The 21,509-nt window shown below is 51.1% G+C and overlaps 1 protein-coding gene across 4 annotated transcripts in view; it reads left to right on the top strand.

Moving 5' to 3' along the window:
• The window catches only part of map7d1a (MAP7 domain containing 1a), a 315,894-nt gene that overhangs the window by 201,835 nt on the left and 92,550 nt on the right, over positions 1–21,509 (top strand). For all 4 annotated transcript variants that reach the window (XM_038801635.1, XM_038801643.1, XM_038801627.1 and 1 more), the window contains exon 3: positions 13,466–13,534. In XM_038801635.1, coding sequence (XP_038657563.1) covers positions 13,466–13,534 — 69 coding nt within the window. The remainder of the gene's footprint in view (positions 1–13,465; positions 13,535–21,509) is intronic.

Genomic DNA, 21,509 nt, shown 5'->3' with positions numbered 1-21,509 from the left:
GGACATACGCCATAGAAGGGGTGTAGTGACGGTTCACCAGACCAATTCCTTGGGTGGAAGATTGTCATATGAAGAGAGATTGGGTCAACTTGGCCTGTATTCACTGGAAGCTAGAAGAGGTCCCCTATGAAACTCTGGCAGGGTTGGACAGACTGGATGCAGTGATGCTGTTCCTTCTGGCGGGGGGGGATCTAGAACAAGCAGTCACAGTCTCAGGATACGGGGTAGGCCATTTAGGACTGAGATGAGGAGAAACCACTTCACTCAGAGGGTGGTGAACCCGTGGAATTCTCTACCATGGAAAGTTGTTGAGGCCAAATCACTGAATATATTTAAGAAAGAAACAGACAGATTTCTAGACTCTAAAATATCAAAGTTATGGGGCGAGCTTGGGAGTGTGACATTGAGATAGAGGATCAGCCAATAATCATTGAAGCTGGCTTGAAGGGCCGAATGGCCTACTCCTCTTATTTTCTATGTTTCTAACACCTTGTTCTACCCGCCCCGAACCTGACGAACTACCCTTGACTACAATACTCTGCTTTTCCACATTTTTTCCCCTGCAATTTGTCTCCTGATTCTAAATGCCTTAAACTACCACACTCTTTGCGAAGGTTATTATAGGCCTTTTGAAAATCCAAGGGCGCGATCCAACCAAATTGCAGCAAAGTGCCCTGATGAACGCGTTTAGCCGAGTATTTCCTGGCACTCGCAGGAAACACCACGCTATCAATTGGGACTTTGTTGCATTCCGGGGCCTCATCAGGGAACGCCCTGCCGTAGCCGCACTTAGTCCTGTTTCCTGCACAGTGCAAGGATGAGATCAGGGCGCCATTTATAAATGGCATACTGATCTATCGACCCCCCTTGACGTAACACCCGCACCCACCCCCCAGAGCTCCAACTCACCAATAAAGGGGTCCTCGGGGGCCCCCCTGCACCCCATCGCACATGGGATGGACAACCCCAGGCCCGATCGCCGGCCGGGCAAAATGTCAGCCTGGCACCACCCTATCAGCTGGCAGTGCCACTTGGGCACCTTGGCACTGCCAGGGAGCCAGTCTGGCAGTGCCAAGGTGCCCATTGGCGCTAGCTGTGCCATGGTCCCACCCTGCCCAAAGGGCAAGCATCTGGCCAAAGGCCAAAGGCCTTCAATCCCCTGGAAGACCCCCCTAAGAGTCATTCCGTCGGGTCCCCGTTTGTGGGGACCATCAGTGAATGGCGCTTGCATGAGGTCTCCGAGACGAGACTGCTTGGGGCGGCACGGTGGCACAGTGGTTAGCACTGCTGCCTCAGAGCCCCTGGGAACAGGTTCAATTCCAACCTCTGATGTGTGGAGTTGGCACTTTCTCCACATATCTGGGTTTCCTCTGTGTGCTCCGGTTTTCTCCCACAATCCAAAGATGTACAGGTTAGGTGGATTGGCCATTCTAAATTTCCCCTTAGGGTGTGTTGCAGGATAGGGTGGGGGTCTTTCAAAGGGTCAGTACAGACGCAATGGGCTGAATAGCCTCTTTCTACATTGTAAGGATTCTATGACCTGATTCTACGAAAGGGTTGGATCCCAGGGCCATATTTCAGTGAGATTAGCTGTCTTGCTGTAATATACAGATTTACCAGATAGTGATCCCGCCCATAATGGGCGGGATTCAGATTGCGACGTCTCGCAATATCACGTTAGATCTCACGTGGCGACCCGGTATATATCCAGGAAGAACGATCTCCTGGCATCTACCAGCTGCATTGTGCCATTGTCCAGGTGCGTCGCAGCCGGTAGCTCACGCCCCAAGTATTGAAGAAGTACCTTTGGCTACTCTTTCCATGAACTCTTCAGAGGTTTTTGCCTTGCTAATTAAGATAATCTAGAGGAGCAATTCAAACAAAGTTTGGGAATTTAGCTTGGAATATAGATGGGATGGTGCTCTTTCAAAGCATTAGAGGGGGTACCAGAGGCAATTTACGAGGATGTTGCCTGGATTGCAAAAATTGCAGCTGCGAGGACAGATTGTACAGATTGGAATGTTCTCCTTGTAACAGAGCAGGCTGACGGGAAATTTGAGTGAGATGTACAAATTTGTGAGGGGTGAGCCACCGACTGCGACGAGCCTGGACAACGGCACAACACAGTTGGTAGATGCCGGGAGATCGTTCTTCCTGGATATATACTCGGTCGCCACATGAGATCTAACGCGATATTGCGAGACGTCGCAATCTGAATCCCTGCCCATTATGGGCGGGATCACTAGCTGGTAAATCTGTATATTAGAGCAAGACAGCTAATCTCACTGAAATATGGCCCTGGGGTCCAACCCTTTCATAGAATCATAGAATCATGTGAGGGGTCTGAATATAGTGGATGGAAATGGTCTATTTACTTTAGCAGAGAGGTCAGTGTCAAGTGGGGTGTAGATTTAAAGTAATTTGTGGAAAGATTAAAGGGTCCTTTAAAGATTAAAGGTCCAGTGCAGACTCGATGGGTAAGTGACCTCTTTGTGTGCCATAAACCCTCTATGATTCTATGGACGCCATTTTACTTTCAAATACCATGAAGCGGTGATGATAATAGCACCTCATAATCGTTTTTGGAAGGCAATTCTCCAATGCACCAGTCAGTGTTTAAATGTGTAACACTGAATAACTCTCCCGCATAAACAAAATACTGTAGATACTCAGAATCCAAGAAAAACAGAAAATGCTGGAAATACTCAGCAGGTGAGGAGAGAGATACTGAGTTGACATTTCATCAGGATCAGAAGTTAGTGATGTAACAGGTTTTAAACACAAAAGCAGCAAAAACGAGGGAGGGGGGAAGCACAAAAGGAAAAATCGGTGCTGGGGTGGAAGATTAAATGACAAAAGAGATGATGGTGCAAGGCAAGAGGGGGTGGGAATGGAACAAATAGAGAATCTAAAAATGGGTCGAGAGTGGGTTTAATGGGGAGAGCAGAATCATTGCTAACAGCTAACGTCTGAATAAATGGGTACAGTGGGTATAATCTCAAATTGTTGAACTCCATGTTGAGTCTGAATGCCAAATCGAAAAGTGGGCTACTGTTTCTCAAGTTTAAACTGAGCCACTTTGTGAGCGATAAGAGGTCAGATTGGGAGAGTTAGTGTGACTCGAAGCTCAGGCCCATACTTGTGGACTAAAAGCTCGAGCTCTGCAAAGAGATAAACCAGTCTGCATTTGAGCTCCTCAGTGTATAGGAGCAATAGCTACAGTGTGTTAAATTGAAAGAAACACAAGTAAATCACTGTTTCATCTGGAAGGCACACTTGGGGCCCTGAATGGTGAGAAGGTAAAAGGGCAGCAGAGTAACATAGTGGTTAGCATTGTGGCTTCATAGCGCCAGGGTCCCAGGTTTGATTCCCCGCTGGGTCACTGTCTGTGCGGAGTCTGCACGTTCTCCCCGTGTCTGCGTGGATTTCCTCCGGGTACTCCAGTTTCCTCCACAGTCCAAAGACATACTTGTTAGGTGGATTGGCCATGCTAAATTGCCCTTAGTGTCCAAAAAGGTTAGGCAGGGTTATTGGGTTAAGGGGATAGGATTGAAGTGAGGGCTTAAGTGGGTCGGTGCAGACTCGATGGGCCAAATGGCCTCCTTCTGCACTGTATGTTCTATGTTCTACCTCCTGTGATTGCATAGAAAGCTGACATGCAAGTAGAGGCGGTACTGGGGAGGGGAGACTATGGAATGGACCGGGACCAGGATCGTTTGTAGCGGGAATGGTCCCGAGGAGGTTAGGTGAGGCTACAGGGTATTGGGCCTAGATGGGGTGCTCTTTCGGAGGGCCGGTGCAGACTCAATGGGCCGAGTGGCCTCCTTCTGCATTATAGGGATTCTATGATTCCAGGAAAACTGGTAGGAGATATTGAGGGGGAGGGGTAGATTAGTGAATGGGGATACTGATGTTGTACATGAGGAAAGTGGGACCTGATCATGCTGCTGGGAGGTGAAGGGGAAAGAGTAGAATTGTGGGGGATTGGGCAGACATGGTGAAGGGCCCTGTCCACCACACTGAGTTAAGGGTTGGGGGGGAGAGAGAGAGAGAGAGAGAGAAAGATGCCTCATTGAGAATGAAGGAAGACATATTGGAAGTGCTGGTGTGAAGGTTGTATTGTTAGAAAAATGCAATGGAGAGGGAGAAACAGGGAGAATGGGGTACAGTCTTCACAGGAAGTGGAGTGGGAGAAGATCTAGTCATGGTAGCTGTGGGAATCAACAGGCATTTAGTGGATATCAGTCAATGGTTTACCTACAGAAATGGAAACAGGGGAGTTGAGGAAAAGAGCCAGGGATAGACTATGTGAAGGTGAGGGAAGGGTAGAAATTGGAAGCACAGTTGATGAAATTCTCATGCTTGTGACGAGAACAAGAAACTGCATGATTACAGTCATTAATGTATGGAATAAAGAGGTGAGGAAGGGGTGGGGGGGGGAAGGGAAGGTCTGAGCAGGGCTGGAACAATGAATCTTCCACATTTTTATGACATAGCCTGGATCCATTGTGATAATGTTTATTTGGAAAAAAGAAGTGGAGTCCAAAGAGAAGCTGTTCAACGTGAGAACGAGGTCAGTCAGGTGGAAGAGGGTGATGGTCCATCTCTCCGATCTTGGACAGTGATCGCCTGGAGAGCTACATTTCAATTGAACATGAAGAAGGAATTTGAACTATCGGGTGAAAGGCAGGACCGAGGCTGTGGATTTCCCATCTGAGAATTGCTGTGGGAGGCCTGTCAATATTAATGGCCATAGGCTGATTCGTGGGATGAAGGGGTTGTCTTATATGACCGGATAGGTGGGGCCTGAATACATTAGAGTTTGGAAGAATGGAAGGTGATCTTATGGAAACATGTAAGATCCTGACAGGACTTTACAGGGTGGATGCTGAGAGAATGGTTCTCCTAGTGAGAGGGACCAGAACTAAGGGACACAGGGACCTCCCATTTCAGATGGGGATGAGGACTTTCTCTGAGGGTTGTTGGTCTGTGGAATTCTCTTCTGGAGAGAGCAGTGGAGGCTGAGTCATACCATTTTTTTTTAAGGCTGATTTGTTAGATTCTTGATTGTCAAGGGAGTCAAAGGTTATAGAGAGTAGGCAGGAAAATGGTGTTGAGGCCTCAGTCAAATCAGCCGTGATCTTATCAAATGGTGGAGCAGGCCCAAGAGGCCGAATGGTCTCCCCCGATCCTACTTTGTATCATAGAATTTACAGTGCAGAAGGAGGCTTTTCAGCCCATCGAGTCTGCACCGGCCCTTGGAAAGAGCACCCTACTTAAGCCCTACACCATCACCCTATCCCCTTTGTCTCCGTAACCCAACATAACCTTTGTGGACACTAAGGGCAATTTATCACGGCCAATCCACCTAACCTGCACATCTTTGGACTGTGGGAGGAAACCGGAGCACCCGGAGGAAACCCACGCAGACACGGGGAGAACGTGCAGACTCCACACAGACTGTGACCCAAGCCTGGAATTGAACCTTGGACCCTGGAGCTGTGAAGCAACTGTGTGAACGACTATGCTACCGTGCTGCCCCTGTTAGTATATACAGCGAAATTTGCATAGAAAGGGACAGGATTTCACAACTTCAATGGAAATAGGGGCCACCAATAGCCGACAAATCATCTCATTCGCCAGGATGATTTCATATCACTGGAATTTATTTAGTGGATTCTCGTTGAGAAACTCAAATTCTGCCTAAAGTAATGTTTTATAAGACTGTAAATTGAGACATGGGGCTGGATTCTCCGTGCGGGAGACCAGACTCCAGCGGAGCATGTGCGGACTTTCACGACTGAACAATCGGCGCGAAACCCTCACCGTTTCCGGTACCGGTGAGGGGCTAGCACTGGCGCCGAGTGAAACTCCCGCGGACCTCACCAAAAACGGCCAGAGAATGGCCGGGTCCCGGGTTTTCCATGCACATGGCTGACGACGTGCACAGGGCGCGCCGTACAACATGCGCCGGCCGTGCGCGACCCCAACCTGCCAACTGCGACCCACAGCCCAGCCCTGGTCACCCCCACCAACCCTCTGAGCCCGAGCAGAAGCTCCACCGGCCAGCAGCATGGATCCCGGCCGAGTGTGGCGGCGCTGGACATTGTCCACAGCCGGCACGCCGGTTTCCCGCACGGTTGGAAGCGCCGTGGCCCGCACCGTCAGGAACTCGGTCCATCGGGGGCGGATCATCGTGGGTGGGCCAGCCGATGATGTGCCAACGACATTGAAATGGCACGCGGCGTGCGTCACGATAACGCTGGTTTTAAGTGGGCAGAGCATGGTGGACCTCCGTCAAACCGATGTCGGCCCCGATTCCGGCGTCGGAATTCATTCTCGGCCCGAATGCTGATCACGATTTCAGCATCGGGCTACGGAGGATCCAGCCCCAGATGTGTTACAAGTGCTGCTGTCAAGAAGCAGAGATCATTTTCAGTGATGTTTGTATTGCTGGATGTTAGTAATAAGGCAAAGGTTTAAGTGAGCTTAATCTAGTGTTTCTGTGTAAGGAAAGGTAAAACTCTAGTTAGATTCATTATGAAAAATGTGTTTGTCTGTATGGGGTCTTTTAGTTACAGTTCAAACGGCGGATGTAATGTGCTTGGAGAGTTTACGGCTGAAAAGTCAGGAAGAGGTTGGAGAAAGAATGAGCTGTTGCTGAGCAACCAGGAGCCCCTTTAGGAAAGGACAGACATTGTGGGCGCGATTCTCCGGACTCACGACGGTTCGGAGAATAGCGGGCGTCGGAAATTTTTACGGCGACGCTGTTCCGACGCCCTCCCGCTATTCTCCGAACCCCGCAAATTGTCGGAGTCGCGTTTCCCGACAAACGCCTCCTTCCCGCCCCTGACACGACCAGAATCGCCACTGAGAGCCCCCCCGCTATTCACCGGCCCGGATGGGCCGAAGTCCCGACGTCATGGCGCCCTGTTTGCACGTCGTGAAACACACCTGCTTTTTAAATTAGTCAACCAGTCGGCCTGGCTGACGACTGCTTGGAGGAGGTCAGGGCACCACTCTGCGCACCGCTCAGCGCACCGCTCAGCGCACCGCTCGAGTCTGGCCACAACGGGGAAGGCATCCCTGGGAACGGGAGGGGGTCCAGAACGGGGGCAGTGGGGGGGACGGAGGGGGCAGTGGGGGAGACGGAGGGGGCAGTGGGGGAGACGGAGGGGGCAGTGGGGGAGACGGAGGGGGCAGTGGGGGAGACGGAGGGGCAGTGGGGGAGACGGAGGGGGCAGTGGGGGGCGACGGAGGGGGGGGGGTTAGGTAGAGAGTGAGCCGTCCAACCCCGTAACAAAATGTCTGCCAGCATGCCATGGTGTGCAGGTGACGAGGACACGGCCGCTGGTTCCCCTGTGGCTTCCGGCCACAGGCCACTGACGCACCCGTGAGGAGGCCATAGTTTACTGGCCGTTGGATGCAGAAAGTGACCAGGGGTTAGGCTGACCGCGTGTCAGCAGCGCGACCAGGCCACCGGGACACACTGGTATCCCATGGCTGGCGGCTGCCGAGGTGTCGACTAACGTCCGTCTAACATGTCCCGTTTCTCTGCCTCCCACCACCCTTCTGTAGGTTAGCACAATGTCTGTGAACAGAACGCCTATGTTCTGCGCAGTGGTTGGGGCCGCTCTACTGGATTTGGAGATGCAGCAGCATCCACACCCACAACCCGCAGTGGCTGCAGGGCCAGCTGCAGCAGCAGAGGGAAGGGCCGAGGAGTTGCCAGTCGTCGAGCAGCATGGGGGGGGGGGGGGGGGGGGGGAGGAGGAGGAGGAGGAGGAGGAAGAGGAAGAGGAAGAGGAGAGAGTGAGGGTGCAGCCACGGCGTCAGAGGCGACGACCAAAGCCGAGGGTGTACCGTGTCCGGGTCTCTTTCCTAACAATGCCGGACATCACCTGCAGGAGAAGACTCCGGCTGAGTAGGCAGACGGTGATACATATCTGCGAACTCCTGTCGCACCTCGCCCCACGTGGAACGGGGGGAGGACACGCGATCCCGGTAGCCATCAAGGTGACGGTCGCTCTGAACTTCTATGCTACCGGCTCCTTCCAGTCTCCGAGCGGGGACGTCTCTGGGATCTCCCAGTCATCGGTGCACAGGTGCATCCGGGATGTGACCGACGCCCTCTATGCCATCGCGGACCGCTACATCACCTTTCCCGAGGACCAAGCAAGTCAAGACTCACGAGCCCGTGGATTTGCCAGTGTGGCCGGGATACCGAGGGTTCAGGGGTCAATCGACTGTGTTCACGTCCCCATGCGCCCGCCTGCTGTGGACAAGGAAGTGTTCACAAACAGGAGGGGGACATACTCCATTAATGTCCAGGTGGTATGCGACCCCCACATGAGGTTCATGAACGTCTGTGCAAGGTTCCCAGGGAGTGTGCATGACTCCTACATACTAGCGCAGTCGTTCATCCCTGCGATGTTTGAGGGACGTCCCCCCCGGCTGAGGGGCTGGTTGCTAGGTGACAGGGGTTATCCGCTGAGGTCTTGGCTGATGACGCCTATACGGAGGCCTCAGACCAATGCGGAAACACGATACAACGAGGCCCATGCAGCAACCAGGGGTGTGGTGGAGCTCTGCCTTGGCCTCCTGAAGATGAGATTCAGGTGCCTGGACCGCTCCGGAGGGGCCCTGCAGTACCAGGCCGACAGGGTCGCTCGCATTGTAGTGGTCTGCTGTGCGCTGCACAACATCGCGATGCAGAGGGGAGATGACCTGTTGCAGGAGGCGGAGGGAGAAGCTAATGGCAGTGGTGCCAGCACAGAGGAGGAGGAGGAGGAGGAGGAGGAGGAGGAGGAGGACGCTGGCGGAGTGGCGGGCGCAGCACGCAGACACGACCCAGGTGCTGGTGATGTCCAGGAGGCGGCACGACGGACCCGGCAAGGACGGCGGGCACGCGACGCCCTGGTGGCAGCACGGTTCACGCATCGCATGTGACGTCCCCGATGAACACCAAACCACCACCTGCATCGCTAGTCATGCAGAGGGTCACCACACAACTGCCACCACCACAACCCCCCCCCCCCCCCCCCCCCCCCCCCCCTCAGTGTACACTGCTCCACTTCGACATGACGCTTATCACTGGGTACAGACGGAATGGCACAACATTGATGGCTGTGTCAGCGGGTGTGATCAGTGCCATGTGGAATGATGACAGCCCGCTCTGCGAAGAGCTGTGAGCTCAGAATCGTTAGAGAGAGTCTGACCCATGGCAATAGCTGAACCATCCACCTTGGTGGCCGCTGAGTTCGTCACTGACACTCCATCACGTGCCCGCGTGGGCTAGCTGTGGGAGGGGGGTAGGGGCAGGGACTGCACACCCGGCACCGAGGTTTCACCACCCGTCACCCCCAGCAACACTCGGTCACCATCACGATTCCTGTGCCTGTGGAACAATCACACGGTATTACAAGTAAGGTGGAACAGTGCGTTTAATATTAACAATTATTTACAGGTGCCCTAGCCCCTACAACTAAACTGTGCCCTTCACCCGTGCCAACTTACTCAGTGTCTATCTTAGTTGCCTTACGGGCCCTACCACTACGTCTAAGTGAATCCCCAGATGATACAGCAGGAGTGGAGGAGGATTGCTGCGAATCGCCCCCCTCGACTCGTTTCTCCTTGGCTATGCGTTTCCTGGGGCGACCCGGCCTGGATGGGCCAGGCTGCTCTGCGGGCGTCTCGGGTGACATTGTGCCACCCTGCTCTGCCTGCTGCCCACCCGATGCACCAGGGATGGGACGAGGGGAGGCCGAGAATTCCGGGACGTCCCGTGATGGAGTTAATGGGACGGGCCCCGAAACCTCCTCCTCCCTCGGGGAGCCCGGTGGCCCCCGGGCCTCACTTTGGGACAGAGGTGCGAGCGGGGAGGTTCCCCGTCGCACCACCGACACCTGGCACTGCCAGTCCTGGAGGCCTGCAACGGTATCCACCAGGATCCGAAGGTTTGCAGAGACGGAGTCCAGGGAGTTAGACATTCCCGCCAGGGACTGTGCGATCTCAACCTGAGTGTGCACGACGCCATCCAGCACATGTGTCAGGCGGTTGATGCTCTCGGCGACTGACTGCTGCGACTGGCCAATGACCTGCTGAGACTCGGCCATGGCCCGCAGGGCGCCGGCAATGTCGTTTTGGCTCTGGCACATTGCTGCCTGTGAGAGGGCCACCCTGTCCAGGGCCGAGGATGACGCGTGCACATTAACCCCAACGTCTTGCATAACCTGACCCATTGCCTCCACCGCGGATGCCACCCGTGCGGTGTCGGACTGGGTCTCTGCCATGAGCGGCACCACTCCCTGCTCTTGGACGCGGTTCGACTCCTCTAACAGCGTCTGCAGAGTCTGGAAGGAAGCCCTCATCCCGTCATTGTTTCCCTGGGTTTCCTGAGGCATCGGCTGTGCGGGTGGGTTGATAAACTCCAGGAACTCAGAAAACGTCTGGGAGCCAGCTGCATCCTGGGCCTGGTCTGGCCTCCGCGAGTCCGGGCCCTCTGTTGCTCCGACCTCCACCTGCTGTACCTGCTCAGCTGTGATGTGCCAACCAGACTGTGCCCCAGGAGACTCATCACTAAATAGGCCCGCCGGGGTGTGTGTCTCTGGGATGATGGATGTGGTGGGAGAAAGCAGTGCCGCAAGCACGACGCTCTCAATGTTTAGGGCCTCGTCCATGGTGTGGGGCTGCTCAGCGACAGGGGGGTTGTCCCTGGCCATTTCTGGTGGTGGTGGTGGACTTCGAACCCTCTGTGCGTCCTGGTCCGCAGATTGGGTTGGGCCGGATAGGGCTGCCCGCTGATCGGGCACCCTCTGTTGTGAGGCCCCGGGTGAGGTGGCGGCAGATTCCTGTCTCCGTCTGGAGGCAGACGGCCCTGGTCGTTCGGCATCACGTCCTAGGGAAGAGAATGAGACAGGTTATTTCGATTTGCTCGGCAGGCCGCTGGACGGTCCCAGTGGGCAGGGTTTGTGAAGGGACAGAGGATGGGGGAGGTGTCCCAGTGGGCAGGGTTTGTGAAGGGACAGAGGATGGGGGAGGTGTCCCAGTGGGCAGGGTGTGTGAAGGGACAGAGGATGGGGGAGGTATCCCAGTGGGCAGGGTGTGAAGGGACAGAGGATGGGAGAGGTGTCCCAGTGGGCAGGGTGTGTGAAGGGACAGAGGATGGGGGAGGGGGGGGGGGGGTGTTTGTCAGGGAGGGTTGTCTCACTTGCTGCAGTTCCGCCAACCTCGCATTGCGCGATATCGCGGGAGGCAGACCCCCCAACAAGGTCCAGTGCCCTCTGTTCAAAGGTGCTGAGGGGGTGCATGTTGGGCGAACCCCCTCCAGTCTTGTGCCGCTCACGGTGGTTATGACCGGCCTTGGCCTGTTGGGGGAGGGAACATAGGTAGATCATTACAAAACGGTAGGTATCAGCAGTCCGTTCAGATACTGGCACAGTTTGGGGGGGGCAAGTTGTCGTCAGACGATTGCATCTCTCCTCGGGGCCAGAGCGCTGGGTCTGTGACAACTTTGTGAACCACCCTCAAATAACTCTGCCCCAATCCCTCTCCCCCCCCCCCCCCCCCCCGGGCAGTTAAGGGGGAGGGATGGTTGTGACTAGGGGGCACCCTCATGGCACTTACCCTGGCAGACCTGGTGAGGTTGTGTAGCTTCTTCCGACATTGCTCTGCTGAGCGAGGGGTCTGCCCCACAGCACTGATGGCAGCAGCCACGTCACGCCAGGCCTGGCGTACCGTGCTGGCAGGTTGGCGATGCCCTCTCCGCGGGCGGATGATGCCCCTCCTCTGCTCCACGGCATCGAGCAGCGCCTCGACGTCTGCATCTACAAAGCGAGGAGCAGCTCTCCTCGGCTCCGACATCCTGCCCGACAGATTCTGTGGTCGCCCGCGCCTTTTTACGGCGTCGGGCGGCGTCACATGGGCGGGTTCGTGTCGTCGTCGCGTTCCGTCGTCATCACGCACGTAATTGACGCGGCCGCGCTACTAGCCCATTTCCAGGAAGTGAATCCGTCGGGAAATGAAGCCTTCGCGACCGTCGTAAAACGGTCCCGATTTTTACGATGGTTTGCCGACTTTCCGCAGGTGCGGAGAATTTCGCCCTGTGATTGTGTTTAGCTGAATTCATAGCAGGAGGAACTAGGAAACTAGAGAGAGAATAGCTCACGGCTCTGCCAGAGAAAAAAAGGGCTAAGCAGTGAGAGAGAGAACATCTCTCGCAGCCCTGCTGGAAGACAAGCCATATAATAGAGTAATAGGCAGGGAAGCAAGTGCCAGAAACCTAAAGAACAGCAGGTTAAGGAAACTAGAGAAGGAAGAGAAGGTTCTGGGAAGTCTGAAGTTAAAGGAACAGAGTAAACTAGAATCAGAACAGGGCACTGTTCATTGAAGTTAAAGACAGAGCAGAAAGGAGAAGAAATTGGTGAAGCTGATCTAGTGGGAAGCCAAAGTGATTCTAAGGTTTGTGATATGTTTCTTACAATTTGTAAAGCAACAGTTGAAGGAATTGCAAAGCAATTGGTGACTGACAGTTTGTGTAAAAGCTTGAAAGCATTCAAGCTGAAAAGAGAATTGTAAAGTTTGGAAGCAGATCCTTGTTGGGAACAGTTGAATAAAAGCATTGTTTGAAAAAAGATTCTAATGCGTGTCTTTTGAGAGTGGAGTTTGGAATCACTTGTGTGGAAGCTGGAGTCCAGTGAGAAAAGTTGGCTCACAGCGTGAGAATCACCTGGGGGCAATTTGAGGATAAATCCACGGAAGTTTATTTGGTTTCAAATAAATGGAGAGGGATGTGTCTGACAGTCAGCCCGTGGGTTTAAAGGGGCTGTGTATTTGCTGAGAACACTATAGCACAAGATGTACCATGTATATAGCCTGTGTTATCCTTGAAATCTGTCTACATTTGTGAAGATATGGCCGGGGGGAGAGTGAAGGAGTATTATTATAGTCAAACTTTTCATATTTAAGAAATATCCTTTTGTTGTTAAAAAATAATTGGTTGCATTGTGACTCTGTTCCTTCACGTTTTCTAAACAAAAAGTAAACATTGTGGTCTTTTGAGCGAGGTTTTCATTCTGGGAGCTTCCTGTCCAGTAGCAACATCAATTGGGATCATATATCTGAGAAGAAAATTGGAACTTTGGACAGATACCCAAACTCCCCATTGCTGGGACTTCCTTCATCTCATGCCTAGATCTGTTGTAAATTGATAAGAGAATGTTTGATAGGATTGGTTAACAACTGCATTATTGTTGCACCGTACAAGTACCAGGATGATAAACAGTGAACTAGATGGAATGTGATCTATTTTTCCGTCACTTGTGCTTCCCTTGCCCATCTCACCTTCTACCCTGCTGCCCCATCTCCCCACCATGAACCACTTTGTAACCCTTGCTCACTTTGTTGAAGACACTCTGTGAGTGCACATTACTGTATTGTTATAACTTCTCACTTGTTCTGCTCCTAGATGGGCTGAAGGCTGAGGAGAGGCAGCGACTGGCTAGACAGCGCAGAGAGGAACGGGCAAAAAATCTCGGTAAGGATTTGGATCATTCCAACCTGATGCACCTTGTTCTGACTGTTTGAGTATGGTGAGATTTTTTGGGGGCTAATCTTAGTATTGAAACTTTTGAAAGAGACAATAGCCGTAATTCCCGCCCCCCACCCCGCAAACCCCCCACAGGTTTCCCACAGTGAAGGCGGCTCGCCATTGGCCACCAGCGGGATCTTCCTGTGCCACCAAAGTCAATTGGCAATTTGATAGCTCATCTGTTCCTCAGTGGGCGGATGTTGGCCTCAGTAATATCGGAAGATCGGCTAGCTGGAATGGCCAGAAATTCCCACCCAATGAGTTAATGTTCTACTGTCCAAATTCCACTTCAGTCTTGAAACAGTAATTGTTAAGGGAGTGCGTTATTTGTGCAAAACACTCAAAGGTAAGGGTGAAAGGATGCTGCTGCTGATTGTTTGTGAGACATTGCGCCCAGAGATAGCCTTTCTGTCAGAGGTCCCTGTGATTGGCTCCTCAAGATTAATGACTGCGGATAGCACGGTGGCACAGTGGGTAGCACTGCTGCCTCACGGCACCAAGGTCCCAAGTTCGATCCCGGCTCTGGGTCACTGTCCGTGTGGAGTTTGTACATTCTCCCCATTTTTCCATGGATTTCACCCCCACAACCCAAAGATGTGCAGGGTAGGTGGATTGGCCACACTAAATTGCCCCTTAATTGGAAAAAATGAATTGGGTACTCTAAATTTAAAAAAAGATGAATGACTCCGAATCCATGATTGATGGGTGTCGTGATTCTGACAAGAGTCTGGGACATTATAAGCTCCATCCTACAATTGTATAGGGGAAGGTTTGATCCGAGATGCTCCCAGCACCAATATAACAGAGCGATCTTCGTGATAAATCACTGCTGACTAGGGCAAGCTCAAGTTTGGAACGCAGCTGGTGGTTTGAGTGGGAAATTGAACGATTATGCTTGCGACAACCTTTAATTTTCTGGCACCCATTGAAGGTCAAGTATGTTTGGAAGTACACAGATGAATGTAATTTCCTGGAAAAGTGTTTACAAAGCACTAACGTCTCCGCTGCAATAAAAGATTTTTTGGTGAACATCAATTAACATCAACCTGTAACCTTGGCCACGGATGAGCTGCCAGTTGCCAAGCCTGGAATCAGTGCTAGGTTGACCATCTCATCAAAACAACTTGTCAATTCTTTGGTTTTGGGTTAGATCTTTCTTCTCACTCCAATGATAGTCTCAACCCAACCTTGGAAGGCCATCTTTTTGCCCATTAGTATGACTATTTTATTATGATTGGCAACACCCTAACCAACATAAATGCGTGAACGGATCTGGGGGAAAGGTTGAAGGCAAAACTAAAGGGAGAGGTTTTTCAGGTGGGTAAGGAAGCAGAGAGGGCAAGGAAATTGTATCAAAATCCCAATGGATGAGCCATAGCAATTGAAAGATGGATTTCCAGTGTGGGGTTGAGGAATGGCATAGCCAGAGTCAGATGGAGGTTGTAGGGAGGATATTTTCCAAGTGGGGCAGGATGAGGCCATGGGGAGATTTGAAGCCTGTGAAGGGTAGAGATGGGGAGCCAATCAGAGGCTATTTGACCTGGTTAAGGATTCCTGCAGCCTTGATGATGATGACGAAGGGATGGAATAATTCAGGTTGACTGAAGGAGCTGATATGAAGCTTTGCATCTTAACTTCGGATTGCAGAGACGTGGAGAGATTGCAATAACGTTGGCGTCTGACCACTTGATTCAAAACTCAGCTTCCGATTTCTCTGCAAGATTCATTAACATTGAATATTTCATCAGTTCTGAAGACAGCAGGCTGCACTTCATGAATATTTAACTTGGTTTCCGTGACTGAATGAGGCCAAGAGACATCATTAGACAACAGGAGATAAGAAAATATATGTTTTTTTATAAATATGAAGTAACTTCCAAGAAACCCAATGTAGGCCATTCCGATCGGCAGATTTAAATAAATCTTTTGAAGTTCTTCACTGACTAACTATACTTTTAAAAAAAATTTAGAATGCCCAATTATTATTTTTCCAATTAAGGGGCAATTTAGCATGTGCAATCCACCTACCCTGCACATCTTTGGGTTGTGGGGGTGAAACAGACACGGGAAGAATGTGAAAACTCCACACGGACAGTGACCCAGGGCCGGGATTCGAACACGGGTCCTCAGCGCTGCAGTCACAGTGTAACCACTGTGCCACCGTGCCCTCCTCTTCACTGACTATATTTAACAGAGCTTCTCATTATGTTAGCCCTAGTTTGAGCCATACCCATACTGCAGTCACATTGATTACTCATCCATATATTCAGCAGATAGAATGAGTGGCACCATATCAATGCATTTGAATTCAATGTCAGCAACGGTGACAATTCCCTGCATTGTGGAAAATAGAGGTTTGATTGATGAGCATTGAAGACTGCATCGGGGACCTGAGGGGAACTAGCTGATTGGACAATTCAATCTGACGCATTGTCCTTCAGCCGACCTACATCACGTTTCCACATCCCTTCCACCCCTTCATGCAACAAGACCTGCACGGCAATCCAGCTCGGGCAAGTAGCATATATGCCACACAGGTCCAAGGCCATTACCACCTTCAACAAGAGAGACAAAGAACAAAGAAAAATACAGCACAGGAACAGGTCCTTCGTCCCTCCAAGCCCGTACCGACCATGCTACCCGACTAAACTACAATCTTCTACACTTCCTGGGTCCGTATCCCTCCATTCCCATCCTATGAATGTATTTGTCAAGATGCCCCTTAAATGTCACTATCGTCCCTGCTTCCACCACCTCCTCCGGCAGCGAGTTCCAGGCACCCACTACCCTCTGTGTAAAAAACTTGCCTCGTACATCTACTCTAAACCACCTTAAACCTATGCCCCCTAGTAATTGACCCCTCTACCCTGGGGAAAAGCCTCTGACTATCCACTCTGTCTATGCCCCTCATAATTTTGTAGACCTCTATCAGGTCGCCCCTCAACCTCTGTCGTTCCAGTGAGAACAAACTGAGTTTATTCAACCGCTTCTCATAGCAAATGCCCTCCATACCAGGCAACATCCTGGTAAATCACTTCTGCACCCTCTCTAAAGCCTCCATATCCTTCTGGTAGTGTGGTGACCAGAATTGAACACTATACTCCAAGTGTGGCCTAACTAAGGTTCTATACAGCTGCAACATGACTTGCCAATTCTTATACTCAATGCCCCGGCCAATGAAGGCAAGCATGCCGTATGCCTTCTTGACTACCTTCTCCAGCTGTGTTGCCCCTTTCAGTGACCTGTGGACCTGTACTCCTAGATCTCTCTGACTTTCAATACTCTTGAGGGTTCTACCATTCACTGTATATTCCCTACCTGCATTGGATCTTCCAAAATGCATTACTTCACATTTGTCCGGATTAAACTCCATCTGCCATCTCTCCGCCCAAGTCTCCAAACAATCTAAATCCTGCTGTATCCTCTGACAGTCCTCATCGCTATCCGCAATTCCACCAACCTTTGTGTCACATTGCCATCATCGAACTCTCTACCATCAGTGAGGATCACCATTAGTCAACAACTCAACTGGAGGCATGCAGAATAATGCAGAGGCTGGGGCTTCTGTGGTGCGTGACTCACCAAAGACTCTTCACCAGCCACAAGGTGCGAGTCAGTAGTATGATGGAATGCTCTCCATTTACCTAGCTTAGTGCAGCTTCATGAGCACCAAAGAAGCTCAGCACCATCTACGACAAAGAAGTTTGCATAATCAGCACTCCCACTATCTTACATAACCACTCCCACAAACATCCCCTCCCTTCCACCATTGGCACTTTGTGTCTGCAGTGTGTGTCATCTGAAAGGCGCAATGCAGCAACTCGCCACGGTTCCCTTCAACAGCAACTTCCAATCCTATGACCTCCCGCACCTAGAAGAACAAGGGCAGCAGACGCTTTGGAACACCATAACTTGCAGTTGCCTCTCTGAATCACACCTTTCTGACATGGTTGTCTATTGCTGTTCTTCCATTGACAATGAATCAAACTCCCGCGACTGGGGGCTACTGATCGGCGGGCGCGCTCAGTCCAGGGGGGCCTATGTTCCTCCATGCCGGGCCCCTGCAGGACTCCGCCATGTTGCGTGAGGGCCAGCGCGGAGACAGCCGTGCAGGGCCGGCTTTCAGTGCCGGAGCAGCGCACAGCACTCCGGCGCCATTCTAGCCCCTGAAGAAGAGGGGAATTACTGGGCCTGGAGGCCCGTTGACGCCGGCGTCGCTCTCGCCGGTTTTGACGGCGGCGTCAACACTTGGCCGCGATATTGCAGAATCCCAGCCAGGGCCTCTGTGTGCATATAACTTCCAAACTCCTCATGGGCGAGATTCGCCTGCAATTGATAGCTGAACAGACTGAGAATCATTTTGATAATTACCAGCAATACGCAGGTCACACCATGGACAGTATTTTAGAGGAGCTTCTACCTTTTATCATCATCATCTTTATTATTGTCACAAGTAGGCTTCCATTAACACTGCAAGTACCTCTTGCAGCAAGCATTCTGACCCTTTCACAAACCAGGGGCTGGTTTAGCTCACTGGGCTAAATCGCTGGCTTTTAAAGCAGACCAAGCAGGCCAGCAGCACGGTTAGATTCCCGTACCAGCCTCCCCGGACAGGCGGATTGTGGCGACTAGGGACTTTTCACAGTAAATTCATTGAAGCCTACTCGTGACAATAAGCGATTTTCATTTCATTTCATTTTTCATTTCCAATGGAAATCAGGAATAAAGTTTTGTTATATTTTGGTTTTAATTTGCTGCTACTCAAAAAAACGGAAGTCACCCCCCCCCCCCCCCCCCCCCCCCCCCCCCCCCCCCCCCCCCAACCGCGTTGCCTCCACCCACTTGACAACCGTGGAGTCAAAACCAAGCCTGAGGTATCAAAATTGGGTGACACAAGGTAAAGTTTGGGAAGCATTGCCCTACCTAATGGCACTGTAGGAGAACCTTCATCAAATCACAGAACTGTGGGCCACAGTGGTTAGCTGCCTCACAGCACCAGGAACCTGGGTTCAATTCCAGCTTCGGGTGACTGTGTGTGTGTGTGTGTGTGTGTGTGGAGTTTGCACTTTCTCCCCATGTCTGCGTGGGTTTACTCCAGGTACTCCAGTTTCCTCCCACAGTCCAAATAAGTGGATTGGCCATGCTAAAATTGTGCCTTAGTGTCCAATGATATGCAGGTTAGGTGGGGTTAAGGGGACAGGGCGGGGGAGTGGGTGGGTGCTCTTTCAGAGGGTCGGTGCAGACTCGAGGGGCTGAATGACCTCCTTCTGCACTGTAGGGATTCTATGATTCTACGTTATAGTGCAGAAGGAGGCCATTTAGCCCAACTTGTCTGCACTAGCTCTCCAAACGAGTGTTATGGCTGAGTGCCGTACCCTTATCTTTACCCTGCGCATTGTTTGTATTCAAATAATCATCTAACCCCCTCTTGAATGCTTCGATTGAACCTGCCACCATCTCACGTCCAGGCCGTGCATTCCAGGCCCGAATCACTCGCTGTGTGTAAAGGTTTTTTCTCCCGTCACTTTTGCTTCTTTTGCAAATCACTTTAATCCTGTGCCCTCCCATCCTTGATCCTTCTACGGGCGGGAACAATTTCTCCCTGTCTACTCTGTCCAGGCCCTCCTGATTTAAAAATCACTGTCAAATCTCCTCTTAGCTGCTTTCTCTCCCTAGAATAGCCCCAATCTCTCCAATCTATCCTCTTCACTGAAGTTTCTCATCCCTGGAATTATTCTTGTGAATCTCTCCTGCACTCTTTCCACTGTCTTCACATCTTCCCTATTGTGTGCCTCCCAGAAGCACACACAATATTCCAGCTGAGGTCTTGTATAAGTTCAGCATAACCTCCTTGCTCATGCACACTAATAATAATCTTTATTGTCACAAGTAGGCTTACTTTAACACTGCAATGAAGTTACTGTGAAAAGCCCCGAGTCGTCACATTCTGGTGCCTATTCGGGTACACGGAGGGAGAGCTCAGAATGTCCAAATTACCTAACAGCACATCTTTCGGGACTTGTGGGAGGAAACAAGAACACCCGGAGGAAACCCACGCAAACACAGGGAGAACGTGTAAATCCTGCGCAGACAGTGACCCAAGCCGGGAATTGAACCTGGGCCCCTGCTGCTCTATGTGAAATTAATAAATCCCAGAATGCTCTATGCTTTATTAACTGCTCAATCAATTAACAAACTCCACCAGCCCTGCAATCGTTTAATGACTTACGAACATATACAACAGGTTCCTTTGCTCCACCACCCCTTTAAGAGTTTTACCCCTTATTTTATATTGTCTCTCCATGTTCTTCCTACCAAAATTCATCACTTCTCCGCATTGAATTTCATTTGCTACTTATCTGCCTATTCCACCAGCATGTCTATGTCCTTTTTAAGTTCCACACTGCCCTTTTCAAAGTTTTGTATCAATCCGCAAACTTTGAAATTGTCCCCTGCATATCAAGATCTAGATCATTAATACAGTAGTCCCCCGTTACACCGCGCTCCGCAATATACGGCGGGGGGGGCTTATGGACCCCAACTTACTCGAAACAGCCGGGTGCTGTCAGCTTCCCTCTCCGGATCAAAGTGAGCCGGCCGCTGAAGTTGACACTGCCGGCTGATTGGAGGGAGATTATGTTTCAGTGAGAGAGGAGCAGCTCACACAGCGTCCGGAAGTGGATAGTGCAGAGGATTGGAGCAGGGGGTTCTTTAAACCGGTGGCGGTTAGGACTCTGGATGGACCGGACCGGGGATCTTTACATTGCAGTAGCGCCTAGTCACTCCGTTTTAAAAGTGGCACCTGTCACTTTAACCAAGTTTAACTCGAGGCTTCAGGGGGTCTGACCTCTCCCCCCGCCCCCTGTCCTCCATATCACAGAGGACTGAAGACACAGTCATGGATTGTATAGTGGTTTAAGCACGCCTCGTAGACTCACAATGGGAAGAGCATGCATAGATTTTAAAATAAATTTAAAACCCCCATCATGGATATCCGCGGCTCGGATGTAACGCGGGTGGCTGTCTTGGACCCCAACACCCGCATTATAACGGGGGACTACTGTATATACCAGTAAACGCCACTACAAACCGTCCTCTAGTCCAAAACATATCCATTGACCATTACTTTCCACTTCTCATTATTCAGCCAATTTTGTATCCATGTTGCAACTATCCTTTTTATTCCATGAGCTATAACTTTTCTCACAAGTCTGTTGTGTGGCACTGTATCAAATGCCTTCTGAAAGTCCCAAGTGCACCACATCAATGGCATTACCCTCATCGACCCTTTCTGTTACCTCCTCAAAAAACTCCAGCAAGCTCGTTAAACACGATTTAGAAATCCATGCTGGCTCTTCCTAATCAACCGCCATTTTTCCATGTGATTCTATCCCGAATAATTGTTTCCAGACTTAAAAGTAAAATACTGTGAATGCTGGAATCTGAAGAAAAGACAGCGAATGCTGGGAAAATGAGGCGGGTCTAGCATCATCTGGAGGGAGAGACAGAGTTAACATTTTGAGTCCGTTTGACTCTTCTTCAGAGTAAAGAGGGGGAGAAATGTGTTGGATTGTATATTGTATGAGAGGGGCTGGAACAGAGTAGAAGGGCAGTGATTAGAGGGAGCTGGGAGAGATTGCAACAAAGATGTGGCAAAAAGTTAAGAACAAGTAACAGTAGGCCCAGGGTGGAGGGAGGGGTGCATCGGGACAAAAAGGTTAAGGTGGAGGAGGAAAGTCACAAGCTTTGGTTGTTTAACTCAATGTTGAGGCCTGAAGGCTGTAACATGACTAATTGGAAGATGAGGTGCTGCTCCGCCTGTTTGTGTTGGGCTTGTTTCCAGAAACTTGCTCCCCACTGATGTTTAACTGGCTGGTCTATAATTGCTGGTGCTATTCTTACACCTTTTTTTCGCCAAGCA

Source organism: Scyliorhinus canicula, chromosome 1 (assembly GCF_902713615.1).
Source record: "Scyliorhinus canicula chromosome 1, sScyCan1.1, whole genome shotgun sequence".
Lineage (NCBI taxonomy): Eukaryota > Metazoa > Chordata > Chondrichthyes > Carcharhiniformes > Scyliorhinidae > Scyliorhinus > Scyliorhinus canicula.
Note: the sequence above shows the minus strand (reverse complement) of the source record. Positions and strands in the feature narration are given on the sequence as shown.